The 18890-nt window shown below is 48.2% G+C and overlaps 1 protein-coding gene and 1 long non-coding RNA gene across 5 annotated transcripts in view; one reads left to right on the forward strand and one right to left on the reverse strand.

Moving 5' to 3' along the window:
* The window catches only part of LOC309646986, a 383043-nt gene that overhangs the window by 331675 nt on the left and 32478 nt on the right, over window positions 1–18890 (reverse strand). The window lies entirely within an intron of this gene.
* Window positions 13488–18890, forward strand: part of KHDRBS3 (KH RNA binding domain containing, signal transduction associated 3) — a 166715-nt gene continuing 161312 nt past the window's right edge. For 2 of the 4 annotated variants that reach the window (XM_082433854.1, XM_082433853.1), the window contains exon 1: window positions 13488–14017. In XM_082433854.1, the coding sequence (XP_082289980.1) occupies window positions 13930–14017 (88 nt within the window). In that variant the 5' untranslated portion in view covers window positions 13488–13929. The remainder of the gene's footprint in view (window positions 14018–18890) is intronic. The other 2 variants (XR_014255694.1, XM_082433852.1) reach the window with 1 other exon arrangement.

Here is an 18890-nt window from a genome sequence, read left to right on the forward strand (position 1 = left end):
CTCTTTATTATTGACGTTGTAATTTTCATTTTGCAGATGTGAAGACTGAGCCTCGGGGAAGCGACGAGGGTCTCCTGAGGGCACGGCTGGAGAGCCACAGAGAAGGCGCTTGAACCAGATCCGGGCATCTAGGAGGCCCATACTGGTTCTGCCTCCGCTGATTCTCAAGGCTGACTCCTTTACGTCCTAACAGTTACCTCTTCAGAGGGGCCTTCCCCGGCCACTCCTCCTACGTCCTAACAGTTACCTCCTCAGAGGGGCCTTCCCCGGCCACTCCTCCTACGTAAGTCCCCTGCGTCATTCTTTGTCACTGCGCCAGCTCTTCTCCCTTCAGGGAACTGATCACAATCTGCAATTCTATGTTCCTCTGTTCACGTAATAATAATATGAATCCATCATATATTGAAGAAATATTATCCTGATACGATTCCAAGCACTTTTCTTATATTATCTCATTATCTCTCACATTAGTCTTATGAAGTCAGCACTAAGCAATTGACATATGCTATTTTACTTCATTCCATAACAGTGCTGTAAAGGTGACATTAATATTTTCACTGTACAGATAATGGAACTGGGATACGGGGAGGTTAAGTAACTTACTCAAGGTCATAGAGCTGATAAGTAGCATGTCCGTCTCCTCCACTAAACTCTGTGCTTTATGAGGGCAGAGACCCTGTTCCAAAGCCTGAAGCAGACACACAGTATACAGTCAGCAAACGCTGAGTCAATAAAGAGATGAATACTAAGGAAAAAGAACACAGATGAGTTATTAAGTGGTGAGGAGATGTTTCCTCTGTGCTGAGAAATAGCTGCTTTGTCTCTGACCACACTGAGTCCAGGCACTGGTTTAGGTGCTACAGTCTGGGGAGTGGTGTGTAAGAGTGTGTGTGTGTGTGTGTGTGTGTGAGAGAGAGAGAGTCCATGCATGCGCTCCCTTGTGTGTGTCCATTGTAAGTGCAAGCATGTGCATGTGTGCATGCACGGGTGTATGTGTGTGTGCCTGTGAGTGTGTGTACACAAGCATGTCTGTGTGTTTCTGTGTATGTGTGATGGGCTGATGGATCGAGGGGTGGAAGGTCACCACCGTGAAGTTCTGAGAGAGGGACTGGAACTTGACCCTGTACCGCCTCTGCCGCCCCCAACAGAGAAAGGCTAGCCCCAGAAGAGTGTTGAGCTCTGGGTGCAAAGAGGGGGAGAGGGCATGACAGAAACTGGGTTTACAGAGTCAGAGGAATGTTAAACTTTGATGCTACAGGCAAAAGAGGGCCACTGTAGGTTATGGAGCACCTATTCCATTAGTTCCTGGTACATTCCCCCAAACCAGAATCTGTATGGCCGGGGTGAGAAGAGACTGGCAAAGCAGGGTGAATAAAGGATTTGGACCTTCATCAAAACAAAGAGCAAAGGAGACCACTGATGGGTTTTCAGCAAAGAAGAAATGACCAGACTTGCATTTTTATGGATCAGCCTGGGTGCAGGGCAGACAGCAGACAAGACGGAGGCCAGAGAGCAGGAGGCCAATGAGAAGACTGTGGAGAGGGAGGGAGAGAGAGCGGAGCAATCTGGGGATGCTTAGGAGGGGTATCAACAGGAATTGCTGGCAGTCACTGTGGTGGCTGAAGGAGAGGGTGGTGGCCTCCAGGTTTCTGGAAAAATGGAGAGGCCGTTCGATGAGATGGAGAACACTGATAGAGAACAAGGTTTGGGAGGCTGGGGGAGAAAGAATAAAATTAAAGCTATTTGTAAGAGAAAGGCAAAAATGCAAATGCAACGTAAGACCACAATACTCCTTTAATCAGAGATTTGTTTGTTATACGGACTTTGAGGCAAATTTGAGGGGTCGGTTATCAGAGCGAACGTGACATCTGGGAGAAACTATTCAATGACTGACAACAGCTGCTCCCCACACAGCCTCAGATTCTCACTTAATTGTAAAGGCCTGTTTAGGAGCAACTTCTCCAGCATTGAGCGTCTGCTTGGACTTGACTTGAAGTAAATTGTCCTCATGTCATTAAAACCTACCAGCTTCTTCAGCAGGCATGGCATTATTTCTTTGGAGTATAATGTTCTATTCCTCCCCATATTTCAGGAAATCTAGAAAATAAATCATCAGTGAAAGGAGCAATTAATGTGGATTGTTTTTTGCTTCATCCACTTTATACAGTCTGTTTGATTATGCACTTAAGATAACCGTTACCATTTACTAAGCCCCTACTGTGCGCCAGGCACTTTATGTGCATAGTATTAGTTAATCAATCTCAATATTTCTGTAAAGTAGGTATTTACAGTCGAGGAAACTGAGACTTAGAAAAGTTGTCAGTGGTCTTGACTCTTCAGAAATTAAAAGACTCTTTAATGATAAAAAGAAGGAAAAGAGAAGAAAATTTAAGTCACTTGCTAAAGGCTATGACACATCAGGGAGTTGAAAAGCTGGTTTCCAAAGTCTATGTTCTTCCTACTATGCCTCTGGGGCATCAGCCCTTCTTTCATTCAAAGTAAAACAACAGAGCCAGAGCCTTCTTCAGATTAGCACAGGCAAGAAGCATCATTGTGCATTGCTTAGTTAAAAAAAAGACAAACCCTGCTGTACACTTGGTTTCAAATTTGTTAACACTTAATTAGCTGGTACCATCTGTGAAATTCAGTCTCCCAAACTAGTTCTCTCTCAGACTTTCTCATCGTTTATAGACTTAGAGATACAAAAGGTAGAAGGGGGACTTCCCTGGTGACGCAGTGGTTAAGAATCTGCCTGCCAGTGCAGGGCACACGGGTTCGAGCCCTGGTCCCGGAAGATCCCACACGCCATGGAGCAACTAAGCCCATTGGCCACAACTACTGAGCCTGTGCTCTAGAGCCCTCGAGCCACAACTACTGAGCCCGCACGCCATAACTACTGAAGCTGGCGTGCCTAGAGCTGGTGCTCTGCAACAAGAGAAGCCATGGCAATGAGCAGCCTGCGCATGGCAATGAAGAGCAGCCCCCGCTCGCTGCAACTACAGAAAGCCCGCACGCAGCAACGAAGATCCAGTGCAGCCAAAAAATAAATTAATTAATTTTTAAAAAATCAACTGTTAAAAAAGAAAGGTAGAAGGAAAACTCTTCCATTGACTGAGTAACTGTTGTGTAACTGAAGGAATATTTGATATAGGAATTAACATCCCCATTTTACAGATGAGAAAATGGAGGCTCAAAGAAAGATGAAATAACTTGACCAAGTCATACACACAAGCTAGTAAGGGAAGGAGTGAGAATTTCATTTCCTGTCTGCTAAATCTGTTGTTGGTGATCAGGAAGTATTGGCAGAGCTTTGTTTTGTTCACAAGATGAAAAATCAAAGCATTCTCAGGCTATCGAATGCCAAAGAGTGATGTCAGTGACTTGTATCAATGAATGGACCTCTTGATTTTGCTGACTTAAGCATTTTCTATCTTTTCCCCTGAACAAACACAGTTTTGATTTGCTCTTAGCTCCCAAGGGAAAACAGTGTCTCAGACCAGTACTGATCACAAAGGAAATCAATTGGTCAAAATTTGTTTACAGAACTGAGATTATTCTATTTATTCAAAAAGCTTTTATAAAGCACATACTATGTACCTGGCTCTGTTCTAAGCATTTACAAATATTAACTAATTTCACCTTCATAACAATCCAAAGAGGTAGGCACTATTGTAATGCCCTTTCTACAAGTGAGGAAACTCAGGCACAGAGATGTCAAGTAACTAATTCAAAGTCACACAGCTAGAGAGGAGCTGGCTCTTTATATTATGGTCTTAACCACTATACTAAACAGCCCTGTACTTGAACTAGGCTCAGATATTTCTTGGGCAGAAGCAGGGAGCAGTGGCTTCTGTATTGATTTTCCTTTTCCTGAAGAACAGGGAGCCACCCCTCATGACACCTGTCATATACTTTGTTCCTGGTCAGATGCTCTGTTGTATCTACCCTAACAGGGTAAAGGAGGAAATTCCCACCCTCCCTTTGGAGGAGTCCAGGGAGGGCGCTGTCCATGCTGTTGGTGCTGATCATGTAGGAAGGCTGCAGAAGGGAGCTCAGTATGTATTAAGCGCACAACTGCATCTCAGTGCTTTACTTATAACATGGTGTTGATGATAAGAGTCACACGTTGTTCTAATCACTTTTCATGTAATAGCTCATTTAGTTCTCACAACAACCTTATACAGTGGGGACAATTTTCCTCTGTTGTGTGGATGAGAAATCTGAGATGCTAAAAGGTTAAGTAACTAGTCCAAGGGCACAGAGTTTTAAGTGGCAGAGCTGGGATCTGAATCCAGTCATTCCATTTCCAGAACCTGCACTCTCAGCCACTGTGCCTTCGGCTTCCACAGAGTAGTAAAGGCATAGGAATCTCGTGTCGTTTCATCTCATGTTCATAACTAGCCAGCGAGACAGCTGCTTTCCCTCCCATGATATGGATTAGAGAGCTTGGTTCAGAGCGGCCTGTTAGCTTGCACTAGGTCACTGGCTAGTGAGTGGGAGAGACATGGTGTAAAATTCTGGGTAAGGGGCTCTAGACCTTTCACACCATGATGCCTCTCTGCCTCTGGACCCTCAACAGAAGCCACGTGTTCACATAACCTGAACGTGGATACCAAACACCCCAAGCAGAAAAGAGAGTTAACCGGAGTGCAAATCCAGTAAGTCAGCTCCAGATAGTTAAGGTGAAATCTTTTACGGTAGCACGTTGCAAAGTAATGGGGTCATTCTCCTTTTGCACCTCTGGATCCATTCTCCACCCCTTTCAACACAGCTCTCTGCCCTGGGAGGCTGATATCTAGGGAATGCATCAGTTGGGCTTCACCAGTCTCTGGCTTCAGTTTGGACTCAGTCGATGGGAGGCACCTGCAGGAGATGAGGGGGTAGAAGACTGAGGTCAAGGTGTGTAGTTCCCTGGCTCCTTCCGGGTCACATCGCTGTTTGGCAGGGGTTGTGCTCTCTGTCTGCAGCTGTTGCTCCTACTGCAAGTCTTCTCCTACTTCTACAGCTCTTGCAGGTTCTGGGACCTGTCCTTTCTCTTGCCTCCTCAGGCGTAGATTGGCAAGGTTACCCAGACTGCTTAACTCTTCCTTCTTAGTTTCCCTTTGCCCTGCACATACCTTGTAAAGAGCCCCTTTATGAAGCTCTCTTTAATGACTCCTTCTGAGAGCACTGTCTGTTTCTTGCCAGGCTTCTAACCAATATACAAAATGATAGGGTGGACAAAAGGAAACACACAACTCACTCTAGCATGATAAGAGAAAACTCAGAATAATAATTTATTGAGCACTTTCTATGTGGTAAGGGCTGAGCTAAGCATTTTGAATACATTAGCTCATTTCATCCTCACAACTGGACTATTAAGTGGTCCCATTATTGCCCCCATTTTAGGAGGAAAGGGAGGCTTAGATTTTAAGTAACTCTCCAAGAACAAACAAGGTCATCACCTTGGTGACACTGAGGTTGGTAGTGTATCTTTTCCTGCTCAGCGATGAGCAGGGGTGTAGTGAGGAGTCCAGGGGATAGGAATTCAGCTTCCTAAGAAAGCCCTCCAAGCTGCAGCTGAGCCCATAGAAGCACCTTTAGTGTCCATGAGAAGGACCCTCAACAGGAGCTACACTTGCTTTCCATAAAGTGACCCTCCCGGTTGCTTAAGGCGCATTTCCTTCCAACACTCTCTTGAGCTGTAGCATCTGCCTCATCTGCACAAAGGAGTTGTTTTCTGCCCACGCCACCCCTCGTTCTGCCCACCCAGGGAAGCGGCCTCCTGCCTTCCCTGCCCTGTCTATCCTGGTTCCCTGGACCTTACCCAGCTATATTCTAAGATGTGATGCAGGAAGGGTATTTCTGTTTTATTCAGCAAAAAAACCCCAAAAAACACAACTCTATTATTTTCTTTCTTTAAGGATTCTTTGTGAGTGCCCCTTGGAATCTGGTGGCATGAGTAATAATAACTGCAGGTGCCACCTCTGGTAGAGGCTGTCAAATGCCTACCAAATATCCATTGTCCCCTATTTCTTACTGAGGAACTCCACTTTTTGTTGGAGGTGCCAATGTGCCCAGGTAAAACACTATGTTTACCAGCTCTGCCCTGTGCAGATAAGGGTGTCCGTGTGTGATACAGTTCTGGTTAATGACACTTAAGCAAACGCCATTAGTTGGGGCTTCCAAGAAAACTCCTTAACAGCTGAGCAGACTCGACAGGTGATGGTCATTTTCCCTTTAGCCCCTTGCTCCCCCCTTTTCCCTGCCTGGAGTGAGGTCAGATGCCCAGGGTGTCATGGGGATAACCCATCCTGCCACCCTTAGGTGGGTGGAGCAGAAAGACTGAAGGAGCCTGGCTCACTGATGACATTTTGTAGCCATTGCACCAGCCCCGGGCAGCCTATTTTAGGCTTCATGTGGGGTGAGACCAGGACACATCTCTTTGGTTAAGCAGTTGACAGCTGCATTTTCTATTCCATGCCCCTGAATCCCTTCCTCTGATCTGCACTGCCTGGTACCATAGCTACTAGTCACATGTGGCTAACAAGCACATGAATTAAGGCTAGCATTATGAAGAACCAGTGTTAATGTTATTTAATTTTAATTGAATTTGAATTTAAAAATGCAAGCAGTGTTAAATATTTTTCCATTAAACACAACTCTCCATTAAAATGTAGGACTACATTTTACTTTAACTGCTGAAAATTTTGCTTCTGGATTGAGATGTGCTGTAGGTGCAAATACACACCAATTTTCATAGTATAAAATTTTTTAATGTAAAATATCTCATTAATATTTTAAAAATTATTGATTACATGTTGAAATAGTATTCTGGATATGTATGGTTAAACCATCTTATTAAAATAAATTCCACCTGTCTCTTTTCACTTTGCTAATGTGGCTGCTAGGAAATTTACAGTTATGCCTGTGGCTCATGTTATATTTCTGCTCTATGGCTCTTCCATCCATTCTGTGCCCATCGAGTGCCAGCTCTCTGCTAAGCGCTTTACGTACATTTATCTCAAGGAGATCCTAAAGGAACTCTTTGTGACGAGAGGTATTCCCTTCATTTTACAAGTGGGGAAAGAGAGGCTGGAAGAGGCAGCTTTGCCCAGAGCACCCAGCTGACTAGTGGCAGCCCCAAGCCTCTGTTTGGTTCCTCAGCCGGTGGCTCCAACCATTACCTGCTCAAGGGTAACTTACCAGGTCAAACTGGGCACGGATCACCGTGGTTTGTACATCTAAGTTGCTGCAGGTTTGCAGACCTGTTACCAGTGAGTGTGGCTAGGAAGACCAGGAGAAAATTGATTACCAGGATAAGATCTGACAGAGGAAGCTGGAACTTCCCCACATACCAGCTACCATCTGAGGCTGGATCAAGTCCACCAAGATTGCCTGAGTACACCTGCCACTCTACTCCCCTCCCCTAGCAAGAGCAAATAAGAGATTTTGAGGTGTTCCATATCACCCCGGTATAAACCCAGACAGGGTAGCAATGAGGGATGAGATTTGTGGGAAGGCTAGTGCCATGTTGCACAGAACCCAAAGAAAAAAATCCAGAGACACTTAGGAAGTCCGCAGATGGGATACTGACAAAAGTCCACATTTGTTTTGAGAAGAGATGTTTTCTCATGTAATTCAATGTACATGAGTATACAACTTCAACTTTATGTCCGTTTTTCTTCCACAGCCATTTTTTGATAAGATTATCTCTCCATTTTTTAGCTACAGAAAAACACAAACACAAGCTGGCATTTTTATATGAGACCAGGATGTGTTTACTTTTGCAGTGGACTCTAAAAATGTCATCACCCCCTTGGTAGCTGTTTGGACACTAAAGGTACCTTGACACTTCCAAAATATTTTGTTTTGTGATCATTTTGCCAAACTCAGACATGTGCAGTTTTATTGTAAAGTATTCTGCTAATGTGGACGGAATTGTTTTGCGTGTATCTCTACGCATACTGAGAAGAAAGAGTGGGTTAGGAGATGGACATAGATCTTTTTACTACTGTGGCAGTAATGTTTTACATTTCAACAGCGCCTTTCAAATCATGGCATCTTATAAAGCACCAGAGGTCGTGATAACTTGATGCATTGTTGAAATATAGTAAGTGCTTTGGCAGTCCAGCATCACATATCACACTTTTGGTCCAGGAAGTAGAGGATAGAGGGCTGCTGTTGCATAGAGGAAAACAATAAAACACATTTCTGTGATGGTTATATCTGGGAACTTTTCAGAGCACTTTTTGGGGTTTTCTCTGCAAATCTTTATTCTCATCAGATTGCAATAAAACAGGAAGAGAACAGCTGCTATTAGCGCACCTTTTACAAGCTCAGAAATAGAGACAGAGAAAGGTTTGGATCTTGAAAAGATTATCAAGTCAGGCTGTGATGGGGTCAACTACAGGGTCCCTGTCCCTTCTTCTCCCTGGCTCCTCTGTCCCCGCCTGACGGTGCCACAGGGAAGCCAACTGACCCTGGGCATGTCAATTCTTATTTTCCACTACTATTTTCTTGAGTGTTTATCTTCAAAATAGAGAAAGGCTGAGCACAGAGAAACGTCCCTCCTTTAAGCCTTCCTTATTCTCTTGCTCTGTCTCCTATGTGTCTTTTGCTTTCTCTTTTTTCTTTTTGTTCTCTTCATCTTCTTTTTCTCCCTTTTCCCCTCTCCTTTCCCCTTTTTCTTTACCTCCTACCTTTTTCACTCTCTTTCACCTAAGATCATACTTCTCTGTCCCCTTTGCTGGGAACGAATTAAAATCCTATGTGAGGTTCCCTTTTGGTGGAGACTAGGTTCAACCCGGGGGTTGTCAATCTGGTTCAACACAAACTTTTGGGGGCATGTGCTTTCACACTTCGCCACTAGGGGGGGCCTGCGCAATAGCTGTGGTTTTATTAGCTCCTGCAAGAAAGTACCAGGATGGCTCCCTTCCTGGAGAAAGAAGAAAGTGGCTGGACTCTAGCCGCTAGAGGAACTGGATTATCCATCCACCAACTAGCAAGAGAAGGAAACAGACTTGTAGGGTATATGGATACAGAGACAGGATAGGAGTCTTCAGGTACGTGAGTGACTGGGCTGAAAGGTTTGATCCCATTCATCCTTAGACATGGCTGGAGGGTGTGTGTGTGTGTGTGTCCAATTCTCCACTGAATACTTTTGGGTCACTTAAATGTTCTGAGCAACTGTTTCTTCATCTCTAAAAACGGGTGACTTGTGAGCTAGCAGATCTCTGTGGTTCCTTCTAGTTGTATTACTATATCTTGAATGCAGGAGGTTTTGGAAGGTTGGCTGAATAAAGTAGGAGAGAGCCACCAACAGACTAGCCAGGCCTCGGTGAAGGCGTTCCTGATTTATGGATGGACTTTGAACTTTGCAAAGGCTCCCAACTTTGAAGAGTTTCTCTGTGCCCCCCTCTACGTGTGCTAAGCCTTTTCAGTCATTCTTAAGGTTTGAAAATGCATTTCCTGCTGTAACGGACTGGAGCCGGGATCACAGTGAACATTTGTGGTGCCTTTCTCCCCGCCACATGAATGACTGATTTCTAGGTAAGGCTGTGCCATGTTTTGGTGCTTGTCTTACACGACAAACTCATTTATCTCTGGTCGCTGGGAAGCGGTGCTGTTGGGGGACTGCATTTCAGGAGAAGTGGACTTGAACGAGTGTTGAGTACTTGCTGTGAACTGACCGCCCGGCTGGGCACTGGGGCTGTGGAGGTGAGCAGGCTGCGAGGACGGCGTGGTGGCAGAGCGGTCCACACGTGCCCAGAAACTGATGTGTTAAGTGTGGACAGGAGCACTTAACTGCTTAAATGCTGGTGGAGCGTAGAGGAGTGAGGCTCAAAATGCTTTAAATGCCATCAGTGCATATGACAAGCTTAATGCTTCAGTTGAAACCTCGCAGAATCCTGGGAGGTTGGTATTTCCTCTCCCTCTGCTCAGAGACATCAAGTAGTTGGCTCAAGATCACACAGCTAGTAAGCAGGAGAACCGGGGGCCAAATCGAGGTCTCTCTGGCCCTCAGGCCAGTCAGATTTGGACACCATCACCCATGGCACTGCCGGGTCTCGTGGTAACTGGGATAGGATTCACCTTTTTTAAACAAAACGAATAGGAAGCTTGTAGTGTGAGCAGCAATTCAGTACAAACATGACAGTGACCTCACAGACTCTCTTCACGTTTGTTATCCTCTGATGACATGGAGTTTCTTTGGCTGTGTCTGACCCACTGCTGTTAGTGTCACAGAGGCCGGGGAAGTGCTGGCCATCTTTCTCCAGAGGTGGGTGCGGTGGTGGTGAGGGTGACAGGCGGGGATTCGGGCACACACTGCCATGTGGTGGTTGGCTGGAGCTGGAGGGACTTGCCGTGGGAGCAGTGCCTGAGATGGCGCAGTGACACCTGGCGAGGTTGATGTGGGAAGTGCCCCTCTGTCTCTGACGCTGAGGGGTTGTCTCCTGACTTGTGGATGTGAGGAGAAAGGGCAGCTGGAGTTGTCTCCTGCAGCTTCGGGCCTCCGGTCCAGGGCAGACACAAGCCACGCAGATGGCGTAGGCGGCCCAGTGCCTCTGGCTTGAGGCGGCTTTGTGCACGGCTAGTCCTTTGTACCCAGATGGCGCGTGCACCAAGCCTGTGCTCAGCGAGTCCTGGTGTGCGCCCGGAGAGCTCTCTGTCTGGCCCGGCAGTCATTAGACCTGAGTTGCAGCACTACCTATAGTTGCTTGAAGAAAATCCACGACCTTTCCCAAGACCTGCTTTTCTCATCTTCAGAGGGACCAGAGGGTTAGTGCTTGCAGGATGGCCATCTCAGGACGACCAGCAGAGTCTGGTCAGGAAGGCGTGGAGGTGCCCCACAGCCAACAGCTTGGCCAGGTTGGTGGCTGGGGGTAATTTCCTGAGCCTCTCACAGAGACATTTGTCTCCTTTCTCCCTGGAGAGTCCCACATGGATTCTTGCGTTGCTGGGCACCTGCCCTCTTGGAAGGTTCTGTGAGAAGGAGGGGCCGGAGCCGAAGATTCAGTGCTTCGCTGTCAACTTCCCAGGGTACAGCCCTCCTCCCCAGCTGCTGGCGAGACATGTCTGCCAACTATTTGGAGGCGGGAGGGATGGGGTGTCTCAGACTGCTACCTGGGAGGGCAGGACAGGGAAGGCAGGGAGAGGAGGCTTTGGAGTCCTGTGGGACTGGATCCCTCGCTGACAGCGGTGGCACTTAAGCAAGGTATTAAACTGCTCTAAGCCTCGGTTTCCTCATTTGTAATTGCTGATAAACAGTATCTTCCCTACAGGATGTTGAGAGAACTGAAAGTAGTGGGTACAAAGCCCCTGGCCTCCCACCTGGCACGTAGTACATGCTTAATAAAAACAGCAACTACTCCAGGGCTGGACTGGCACTGGGGCAGAAGGTTGGAATGGAAAGGAGGGTCTTAGACCAAGTGGTGAGGGGAGCAGCGGAGCATCTGGTCCCCCTTACGGATCCCAGACTCTCTCCATATCCCTTCTTCCCTCGAAAAGTGGCTGCCAGGGAATTACACCCTAGAATGTAAATCCTGTGTTGTAAGGCATGGAAGCCAGAGGTCTGTGCATTCCACTCTAATGTTAAAGGAGAAAACATTTCCCCTCAAATCCTTCCAACTGCCCTCCAGGACTGCCGGCATAAGTTGAGTTTTGGAGAGGTGGGCTCCAAAGCTCAGAGAGGTTATTTGACTGAGGGTGCACAGTGGGTCCTGGAAGATCTGGGACTGCAGAGTGTCTGCCCAGCTACACTCTGGGCTCCTGGTCTGAAACAGAGATGTGTGGTCCCAGGTCCTTCACTCAGTCTGTTGGGGCGATGCAGGTGCCCCCAGGAGCTACAGCTGGTTCAGAAAACCCAGAGAGCAGCCATACAAAGGGGATAAACTCAACAAAGAACAACTAAGCACTTTCTATGTGCTGGAGACTGGGGATTTCATTGACAGTTGATATGCTTAATCCTCACGATTCTCTTAGGAAACAGGTTCTATTATCATTTCCACTTTACAGATGAGGAAACCAAGAGGTGAAGTAACTTGCCCAAGATAACACAGCTAGTGAGCAGCTAAGCCATGATTCTAAATGCAGGCTGTCTGGTCCCAGAGGCCACACATTTAACTGTCTCATCTGACTGGCTCTTGCAAGTTTAGCCCAAAGAAAGACATGGAAAAGATTCTTACTGGGGACTCTGAAATGGCACCTCACCTGGAGCCAGGTCTGTCTAGGGGTGGAGCTTAAGAATGAGGGAAGTCCGGCTGGGACTTAGGGGCAGCTTAGAGCTCCTTGATTTCCACTCCCAGCATCTTTGGGCATAGAGCTGCCTCTGTTTACATCAGGAGTACAGGCGGTTGCCTGGGGGGCTGGGAGGAAGATTCACTCCCGGTGGAGTGGCATGCCCATGGCTTATTCTTTCATCAAATATTTCTGGTGCCTCTCCATCTGTCCTAGTGCACTAAGAGCTGGGAACTTTCCCCATAAAACAAAACTCTAGCCCTGTCCCTGAGATGCTCATGGTCTGATGAAAACACAGTTACAGCTCTCTCTGAGCGAGGCTTGACCAGTGCTGGTGGGACACACAACAGTAACCAGCTTTGCTGGGGAAGTCCGGGAAGGCTGTCCAGGGACAGTGGCATTGAGGTCAGGACCTGAAGTGGGGATTTGGTGGGGCAAAGGCAGGACAGATGCGGAGTCTTTGGCCTGCTGGGGGGCACTGACTCTACACGGGAAATCTGAAAACGGACTGATGGAGGATTTATCGGGGATGGGGGTCGGGGCGTGTATGGACGGAGGACATGAGCACCTACGTGTGTCCAGGGGACAGGCCTGGGGCGCAGCTCCCTCCTCCGCATCCGGGCACAGCAGGTTTCTGCGCGAAGAGAATGACAACCCGGCGGCAAGTCGGGATGACAAGGCCGACCTGAAGGGCACGCGCTTTTATGTAATCGACCTCGGTACCGAGGGTCTCGGGGGTCGGCGCTGAGCGCGGGAGGCGCCGAGGGAGGACGGCGTGCCCACGTTATTTCCTAGCACATAGGAGGGGACAGCAACGCGAGATAAGTTAGGGAAGTCCAGGGAGCTTAAAGAGCAGGGCGGCTCGTCCCTCTGCCTTTGCCCAGAGCCCGCTGCGCCGAGCGCGGGCGCTGCTCGGCGTCCTCTCTCCCCGCCCGGCCCCTGACCCGACCCGGGGTCCGAGCGCGCAGCCCTCCTCCCGGAGTCGCTCGCTGGGTGACCTTGGGCGAGCCGCTTCACCTCTCTGGGCCTCAGTTTCCCTGTCTCTGCGTCTGGCCACGCGGTAGCCGAGCCGTGGGGCTCCCCGCGCGCCCCCCGGGCTGTGGGCGAGCGCGGGGCGAGCGGGAAGCGCCGGGACGCCCCTCCCCGGCCCGTCCGCGCATCCGGGAACGGCCCCCTCTGGCGGCGCGCCGCGGCGGACGGCGGGCGGTGGGGCGCGGGCTCAGCGCGCAGGCGCGGCGGGCGGGGCGCGGAGGGTGGGGCCGGGCGCTCGGCGGGGCCGCTCGGAGAGCGTGGGGCGGCGCGCGGCGTGCGGGTGGTGGCTGAGGTCGGCGCTGGCGCCGGCTGGCTGCGCTCGCCCGGGACTGCCTCAGGCTCGCAAAGTGTGCCGCCGGCCCGGCCGGAGGGCCCGCCTGACCGCGCCGGCCCGTGGCGGGAGCGCGGGGGCCGCGTCCAGGAGGCAGCGGCCGCCAGCGCGGGGCAGTCGGCGGCCATCCCCTGGGGACCGGGGCTGCGCGGCCGCTTCCCGCCTCGCGGCGCCGCCGCCGCCGCCGCCGCCGCCAGGCCGACCGCCCGGCTTGGCTCCGCCGCGCCCCGGCCGCGGCGTCCGGCCCGGGTTCCGCGCCGCTAGGGCGCGGGCGGGGTCGGGGGTTGCGTGGCCGGCGCTGCCCGCCCGCCTCGAGTCCGCGTCCCGGGCCCGGGCGGCCGGCGAGCATGGAGGAGAAGTACCTGCCGGAGCTGATGGCGGAGAAGGACTCCCTGGACCCCTCCTTCACGCACGCCCTGCGGCTGGTGAACCAAGGTAGGGGCGCGCGCCGGCCGGCCGTTAACTGGCGCCCGCGGCCGTTGGGGACCCTGGAGCGGCGGGCCAGGGGGTCGGGGACCGGGAGGGTCGGGACCGGGGGGCAAGGCGGGAGCGTGGGGCTGGCTGGCCGTCGCCCTCGGGGCGACTGGAGGGGACCCAGGTCGCAACCTGGGGGCGTTCGGAGAGGGACCTGGGAGCGTACGGGACACCTGGGGAGCGCCGAGGTGTGTGTGCGCGTTGGGGAGACTCGGGAAAGAAGGAGGCTGAGGCGTTTGGCTAGGACTTGAAGGAAACCTTTGGGGCCTCGAGGGTACCCAAGGGAAACTTCTGGGTGGGGGACGGCGAACATCTGGGGGCTTCGTCGGGGCGGGGTTGAATGATCTCATTGGAGGGGGAGAGTGGGGCGGGGGACTCGGGGAACTAGTGCGTTTGGCTTGTCTGGAGGGAAGGAACTGGAGCAAGCTGGAGGGAAATGGAAGGATTTGAGGGGATCGAATGCAGAAGAGGTGAAGGGAGCAGGTGCTTGGATTGTTGGTGAAGTTTGAGGACCTTTGGAGGAGATTTGGGGTCAGACCCCAAGCACTTCGGAGGAGCAGGGCCAGCGGTCCCAGTGGCAGAGACCCGTTTCCTGTCGCATCCCCTCTTTGTCCCGGGTCCAGGCTCTAGCCGCCCTCCCTGGGGGTGGGCAGCTCATGCCAAGCCTTGCCGGCTGGCCCTCGAGGGCCATTAGGGGAGAAGAGGCCCACCCCGGAGCCCGCTTCTTGGCTTGCCTGTCGTCTCTTTGGGAGGCTCTGGCTGGGCCGCCCTCCTTGGGGGCTGGCTGGGGACTCGGAACGCCGGCCGCGGAGTCTCTGCTGCCTGTGCCATCTTAGCACTACTCCGGCCAGCTCAGGGTGTGAGCAGCCCTGGGGAATGCAGGCCACGGGGTGCAGGGGGTGCAGGGGCGTATGGAGGCGGGCGGGCCCAGGACAGTGTTCCCAGGCTTGTTCCTCCTCAGGCTTCCTGAGTAATCTTCTGGGATGGACGGTAAATTAAGCCTGCCTTCCCGGGAGCAGCCCTTTATTCCTCCTGGATCTGGGAATACGTGTCTCAGAGAAAGCTGGGTTTGGGAGCCACTGGTCTACTGTTTCTTTGGGTGATGACAGACACATTATCTGGTCGGATCTGTTACCTTTTGCTTGAATTACTCACTGTGCCTTGACAGTCTGTGCTTCCTGACTCAGGCGGGTCTGCGGGTCTTAATGCTGGACCTGGCTCTTTTATTGTTGGAAGTGAAAGATGAGGCAGACATATTCTGCTTGTGTATAGATAATCTATATTTTAAAACAGCGACCTCCGGTATTTGCGCGTTGCAACCAGTTCTTCCGAGTAGGGTGTGCGTGTTGTTGACTGAGGGTGGTGGTGGAGAGACTCACTGTCTCCAAGAATTTAAGCTTGATATTTAATTTGTTGAACGGAGATTGGTTCACAGAGCTTCCCCATTTAATTTTAATTGTAGGCTTATTTTTATTTCTTTAATAACAAGGGGTTGTGAAGAAGTAACGGGCATGCATTAAAGTAAGAGAATTTTAAGTTTTATTGCCATGCTCTTCCGAACAGCCCAACAGTGAGGTTTGTACTCCTTGCTCTTTGTGATTTACATATATCTTTTGTTGCCTGCTGGGCTGTCATCTCTTTGAAAGATATTTCTTTGTACATTGTGTGAGATCACTGGCGTTAGAAATATTCTGGATTGTAGAACGAGTGCACTTTTCTTAATAAAGAAGCTGCATCAAAGTTACGTTGTACTCAATTAAGGAAGCAGTTTAACAAAAGTGTAGTAAGTTATTTTATTTTAAAAGTCAGAATTATTTTTCTGTGCCAGGTTGCTGCAGTACATTCATTCTAATACATTCAAAATTCTTTTGGTTTCTGTGTTTTTACCTGTGGTAATTGTCTCCAGTTATTTGAAACAGATCTTGCACAGTGTTGCCATTTAGTGTTTTTTTTAAGACCTTAAACCGGATTACCTTACTTTTCCATCAAAAATGTAGTTCTTACAAGAAGCACGCTTCTCACATTGAACAGTTACATGGAGGAAGAAAGAGATACTGCTCAGGTGCTCTTATTACTGTTAATTTAATTATTTCAGACTAAAATGTTTTCCCCTTAAATCACAGGCTGGTATCTGGAATGCAGAACCCTATCATTTAAAATATTAATTATGCTCTGTTACGTAACTTCAGAATTACAAATGCATTTCTAAAACATAGTGTCTTAAATCTGAATTGGCTATTAGGAAACTTTGATTTTAAATCTGATAATCATCTTGTGAGTGGCTATTGAGAGCATTTTTATTCTTTTTTACCTGTATTTTTGACTGTTTGCATCTAAAGGAGGCACCTGGTTTTTCAGATGTTATTCTGAATCTTGCTACTGGAATCCGAATTCGGTCACTAACTTGTACAGTGCTGATGAGTCAGCAGTGCACACCTCTGTTTTGTTATGGAGTGGCACGCAATAGATAGACGGGATGGTTAACATCTCCACATGCTAACAGTACCTTTGTTTGCGTAGTGTTCTAAAGTTTCTGAGACTCTTTCAGGCACATGCTGTCTACTTGTGTTCTCACACTTGCGCGCTGGTGAGGCAGCCTTTGATGTCTCCATTTCTCAGGGGAGGGAGCTGAGGATCTCAGCTATGGGAGCTCGTAGGTAACTGAGATAGGTTAATCTGAACTCAGGTGTTTGGTCTCATAAGGCGCTTGTTCTCCCTACTTATGCCTTCCCCAAAAGATGGCTCTGAAACATTTCACACATGCTAATTTACCTGCAGAAATCGATATAACTAATATGCTTGTTTTGTGTCAACTTCCTGTTGATTTTGTTTAAAAGTTTGTTTCTGTGCTTGTCTAGTGGTCTTCTTTGAAGAAACAAACATTCACGGTAGATTTATCCTGCAGGATTTTAGTGCTCAGGTCAAGAGGCATTTTTGAATTAAAGCTCTCTGGAGACCAATATATGACTTCAGTAATCAACACACTATGATAATGAAACAGTTGATAAATGAGGTGTGGTCATTTTTTTAAAAATTCAGCATTTGTAAACATGTTCAACTTCCTAGCTGAATTACTTTTTTTCCTAATAATCCTTATGTAAGAACTTGAGCTTGGATCACATCAAGATGTATGCTTCTCTGCTAACATAGGTCGGCTTTTACACTTTCCAGGCTTGTGTTTCGTAGTGGACATTAGTTCCTGACTTTTATTTCTGTTTTCTCAGGATAACTGATTTTCCTTCCCCCCACCCCTCAAATATCGAATGCTTTTGTTTCTTTGCCAATAGTAATGGGTAATGTTTACTTGATGTTAAACCGAATCAAATAAAATAGACTTTTTAAAATCGCCCCTCCCCCCCCGCAAACACCACTGCCTATAGAGTGAGTTGACATTGCAGTTTCTTGCCAAGGAGGTTAATTGGAGATGAAAGTAGCATTGCATGTTTTATATTATATTTGCTAGTAGGGGATGTGCTGACTCTTACTAAAAAACATCTTCAGAAATGTCTTACGCATTATAATTTAATCCAGTTCTCTGGTATTGCTTTGGATGTTTTTCAATCCAAGCCAAGTAACCATTAAATAAGATTACATAACCCTGTATTTTTAATTATCTGATGTAATATATGGATTGGTGGCTGGTTCACTGCCAAGTTATATTTAGTGGTTGGTTACAAGAGGAAGTGGAGCAAAGGATTCCAGATTATGGTGGTCTATTCAGGTCGAGATAAATAAGTGTTTTTCATATTACATAAATTTCTCTAATAATAGGACTCTTAGCATTACTCAGGATATGTGTGAGGGGTAAACATGTATAAAGGAAGGGTCATTATTTTGCCTTAAGTGCATCTCTTTGTTCAACAAAACTCAATGGCTTAAGAGTTTCATTTTGGGAGATCCTTTTTGTAAATTTTTTTTGATTGCTTGCGTGTTGTCAGGCGTTTAAAGTAAGAGAGAAGAATGAGAATGAAAATTGCAGAGTTATATTTAGCTGTGGTGCCTTCATGTCATAGTGTGTGATTCTCTGCTTCATCCAGAGAAAGATGTGGTTATTTAAGTTTTTAATAGTTTTTCTTAGGGTTATCAGGTTTTGTTTTTTGTAAGAAAATGGATTCATGACTCACATTTTTAGATAAACCATTTCTGAATTTTTTATGGTGTGTTATGATTCAAAGGGATCCAGTGATTGTCAGTTACCGTGTTTTGGTATCTGGACGTTAGTAGCAGGTTTATTTGAGAACCTGCCACGCGGGGCATTTGTGTTGGTCCTGAAGGTAGAGAGGGAAAAACAGTCTCTGCTCTTGAGGAATGTCTGCTCTCTCTGCATTAGATTGAGAGTGAGCTTTAAGTTTATAGATGCCCTCTCCTTTCCTAAGGAATGTCTTATTAGCCTTCAGCTATTCTTTTGAAATATTTAGTGACAGGCAGTTTAGATTTAACTCTCAGTCTAGGAACATTTTCAAGGTGCTTCTCTGCCTGGTTAGGTCTATAATCTCAATACTGGGAACAGCCCAGAAATGTAGAGGCTATTAGCCTAATATTTCACTTGTAGAAATCAAGACTCCAACAATAAAGTTGAGTCACCCAGAGTGACATACTTATAAAATGTCCAAGTGGAGGTTCAAGCTTTGTTCTTCTCCAAGCCCATTGTTCTTTACCATATCACACTGACCCTTGGACGTATAAAGGGTCAAGCTCTGATGGTACAGTTAGTAATGACAGAAGGGGGATTCAAACTCTGGCCTCTTATGCGCAGTTTGTTCTTTTCTCCCTAACCAGTGCCGGAATTGAAAGATGGGTTATGTAGCATCCGTTGTTATACTTTATCCTTCCA

The sequence above is a fragment of the Balaenoptera physalus genome (genome assembly GCF_965194825.1).
Source record: "Balaenoptera physalus genome assembly, chromosome: 17".
In the NCBI taxonomy this organism is placed as follows: Eukaryota; Metazoa; Chordata; class Mammalia; order Artiodactyla; family Balaenopteridae; genus Balaenoptera; species Balaenoptera physalus.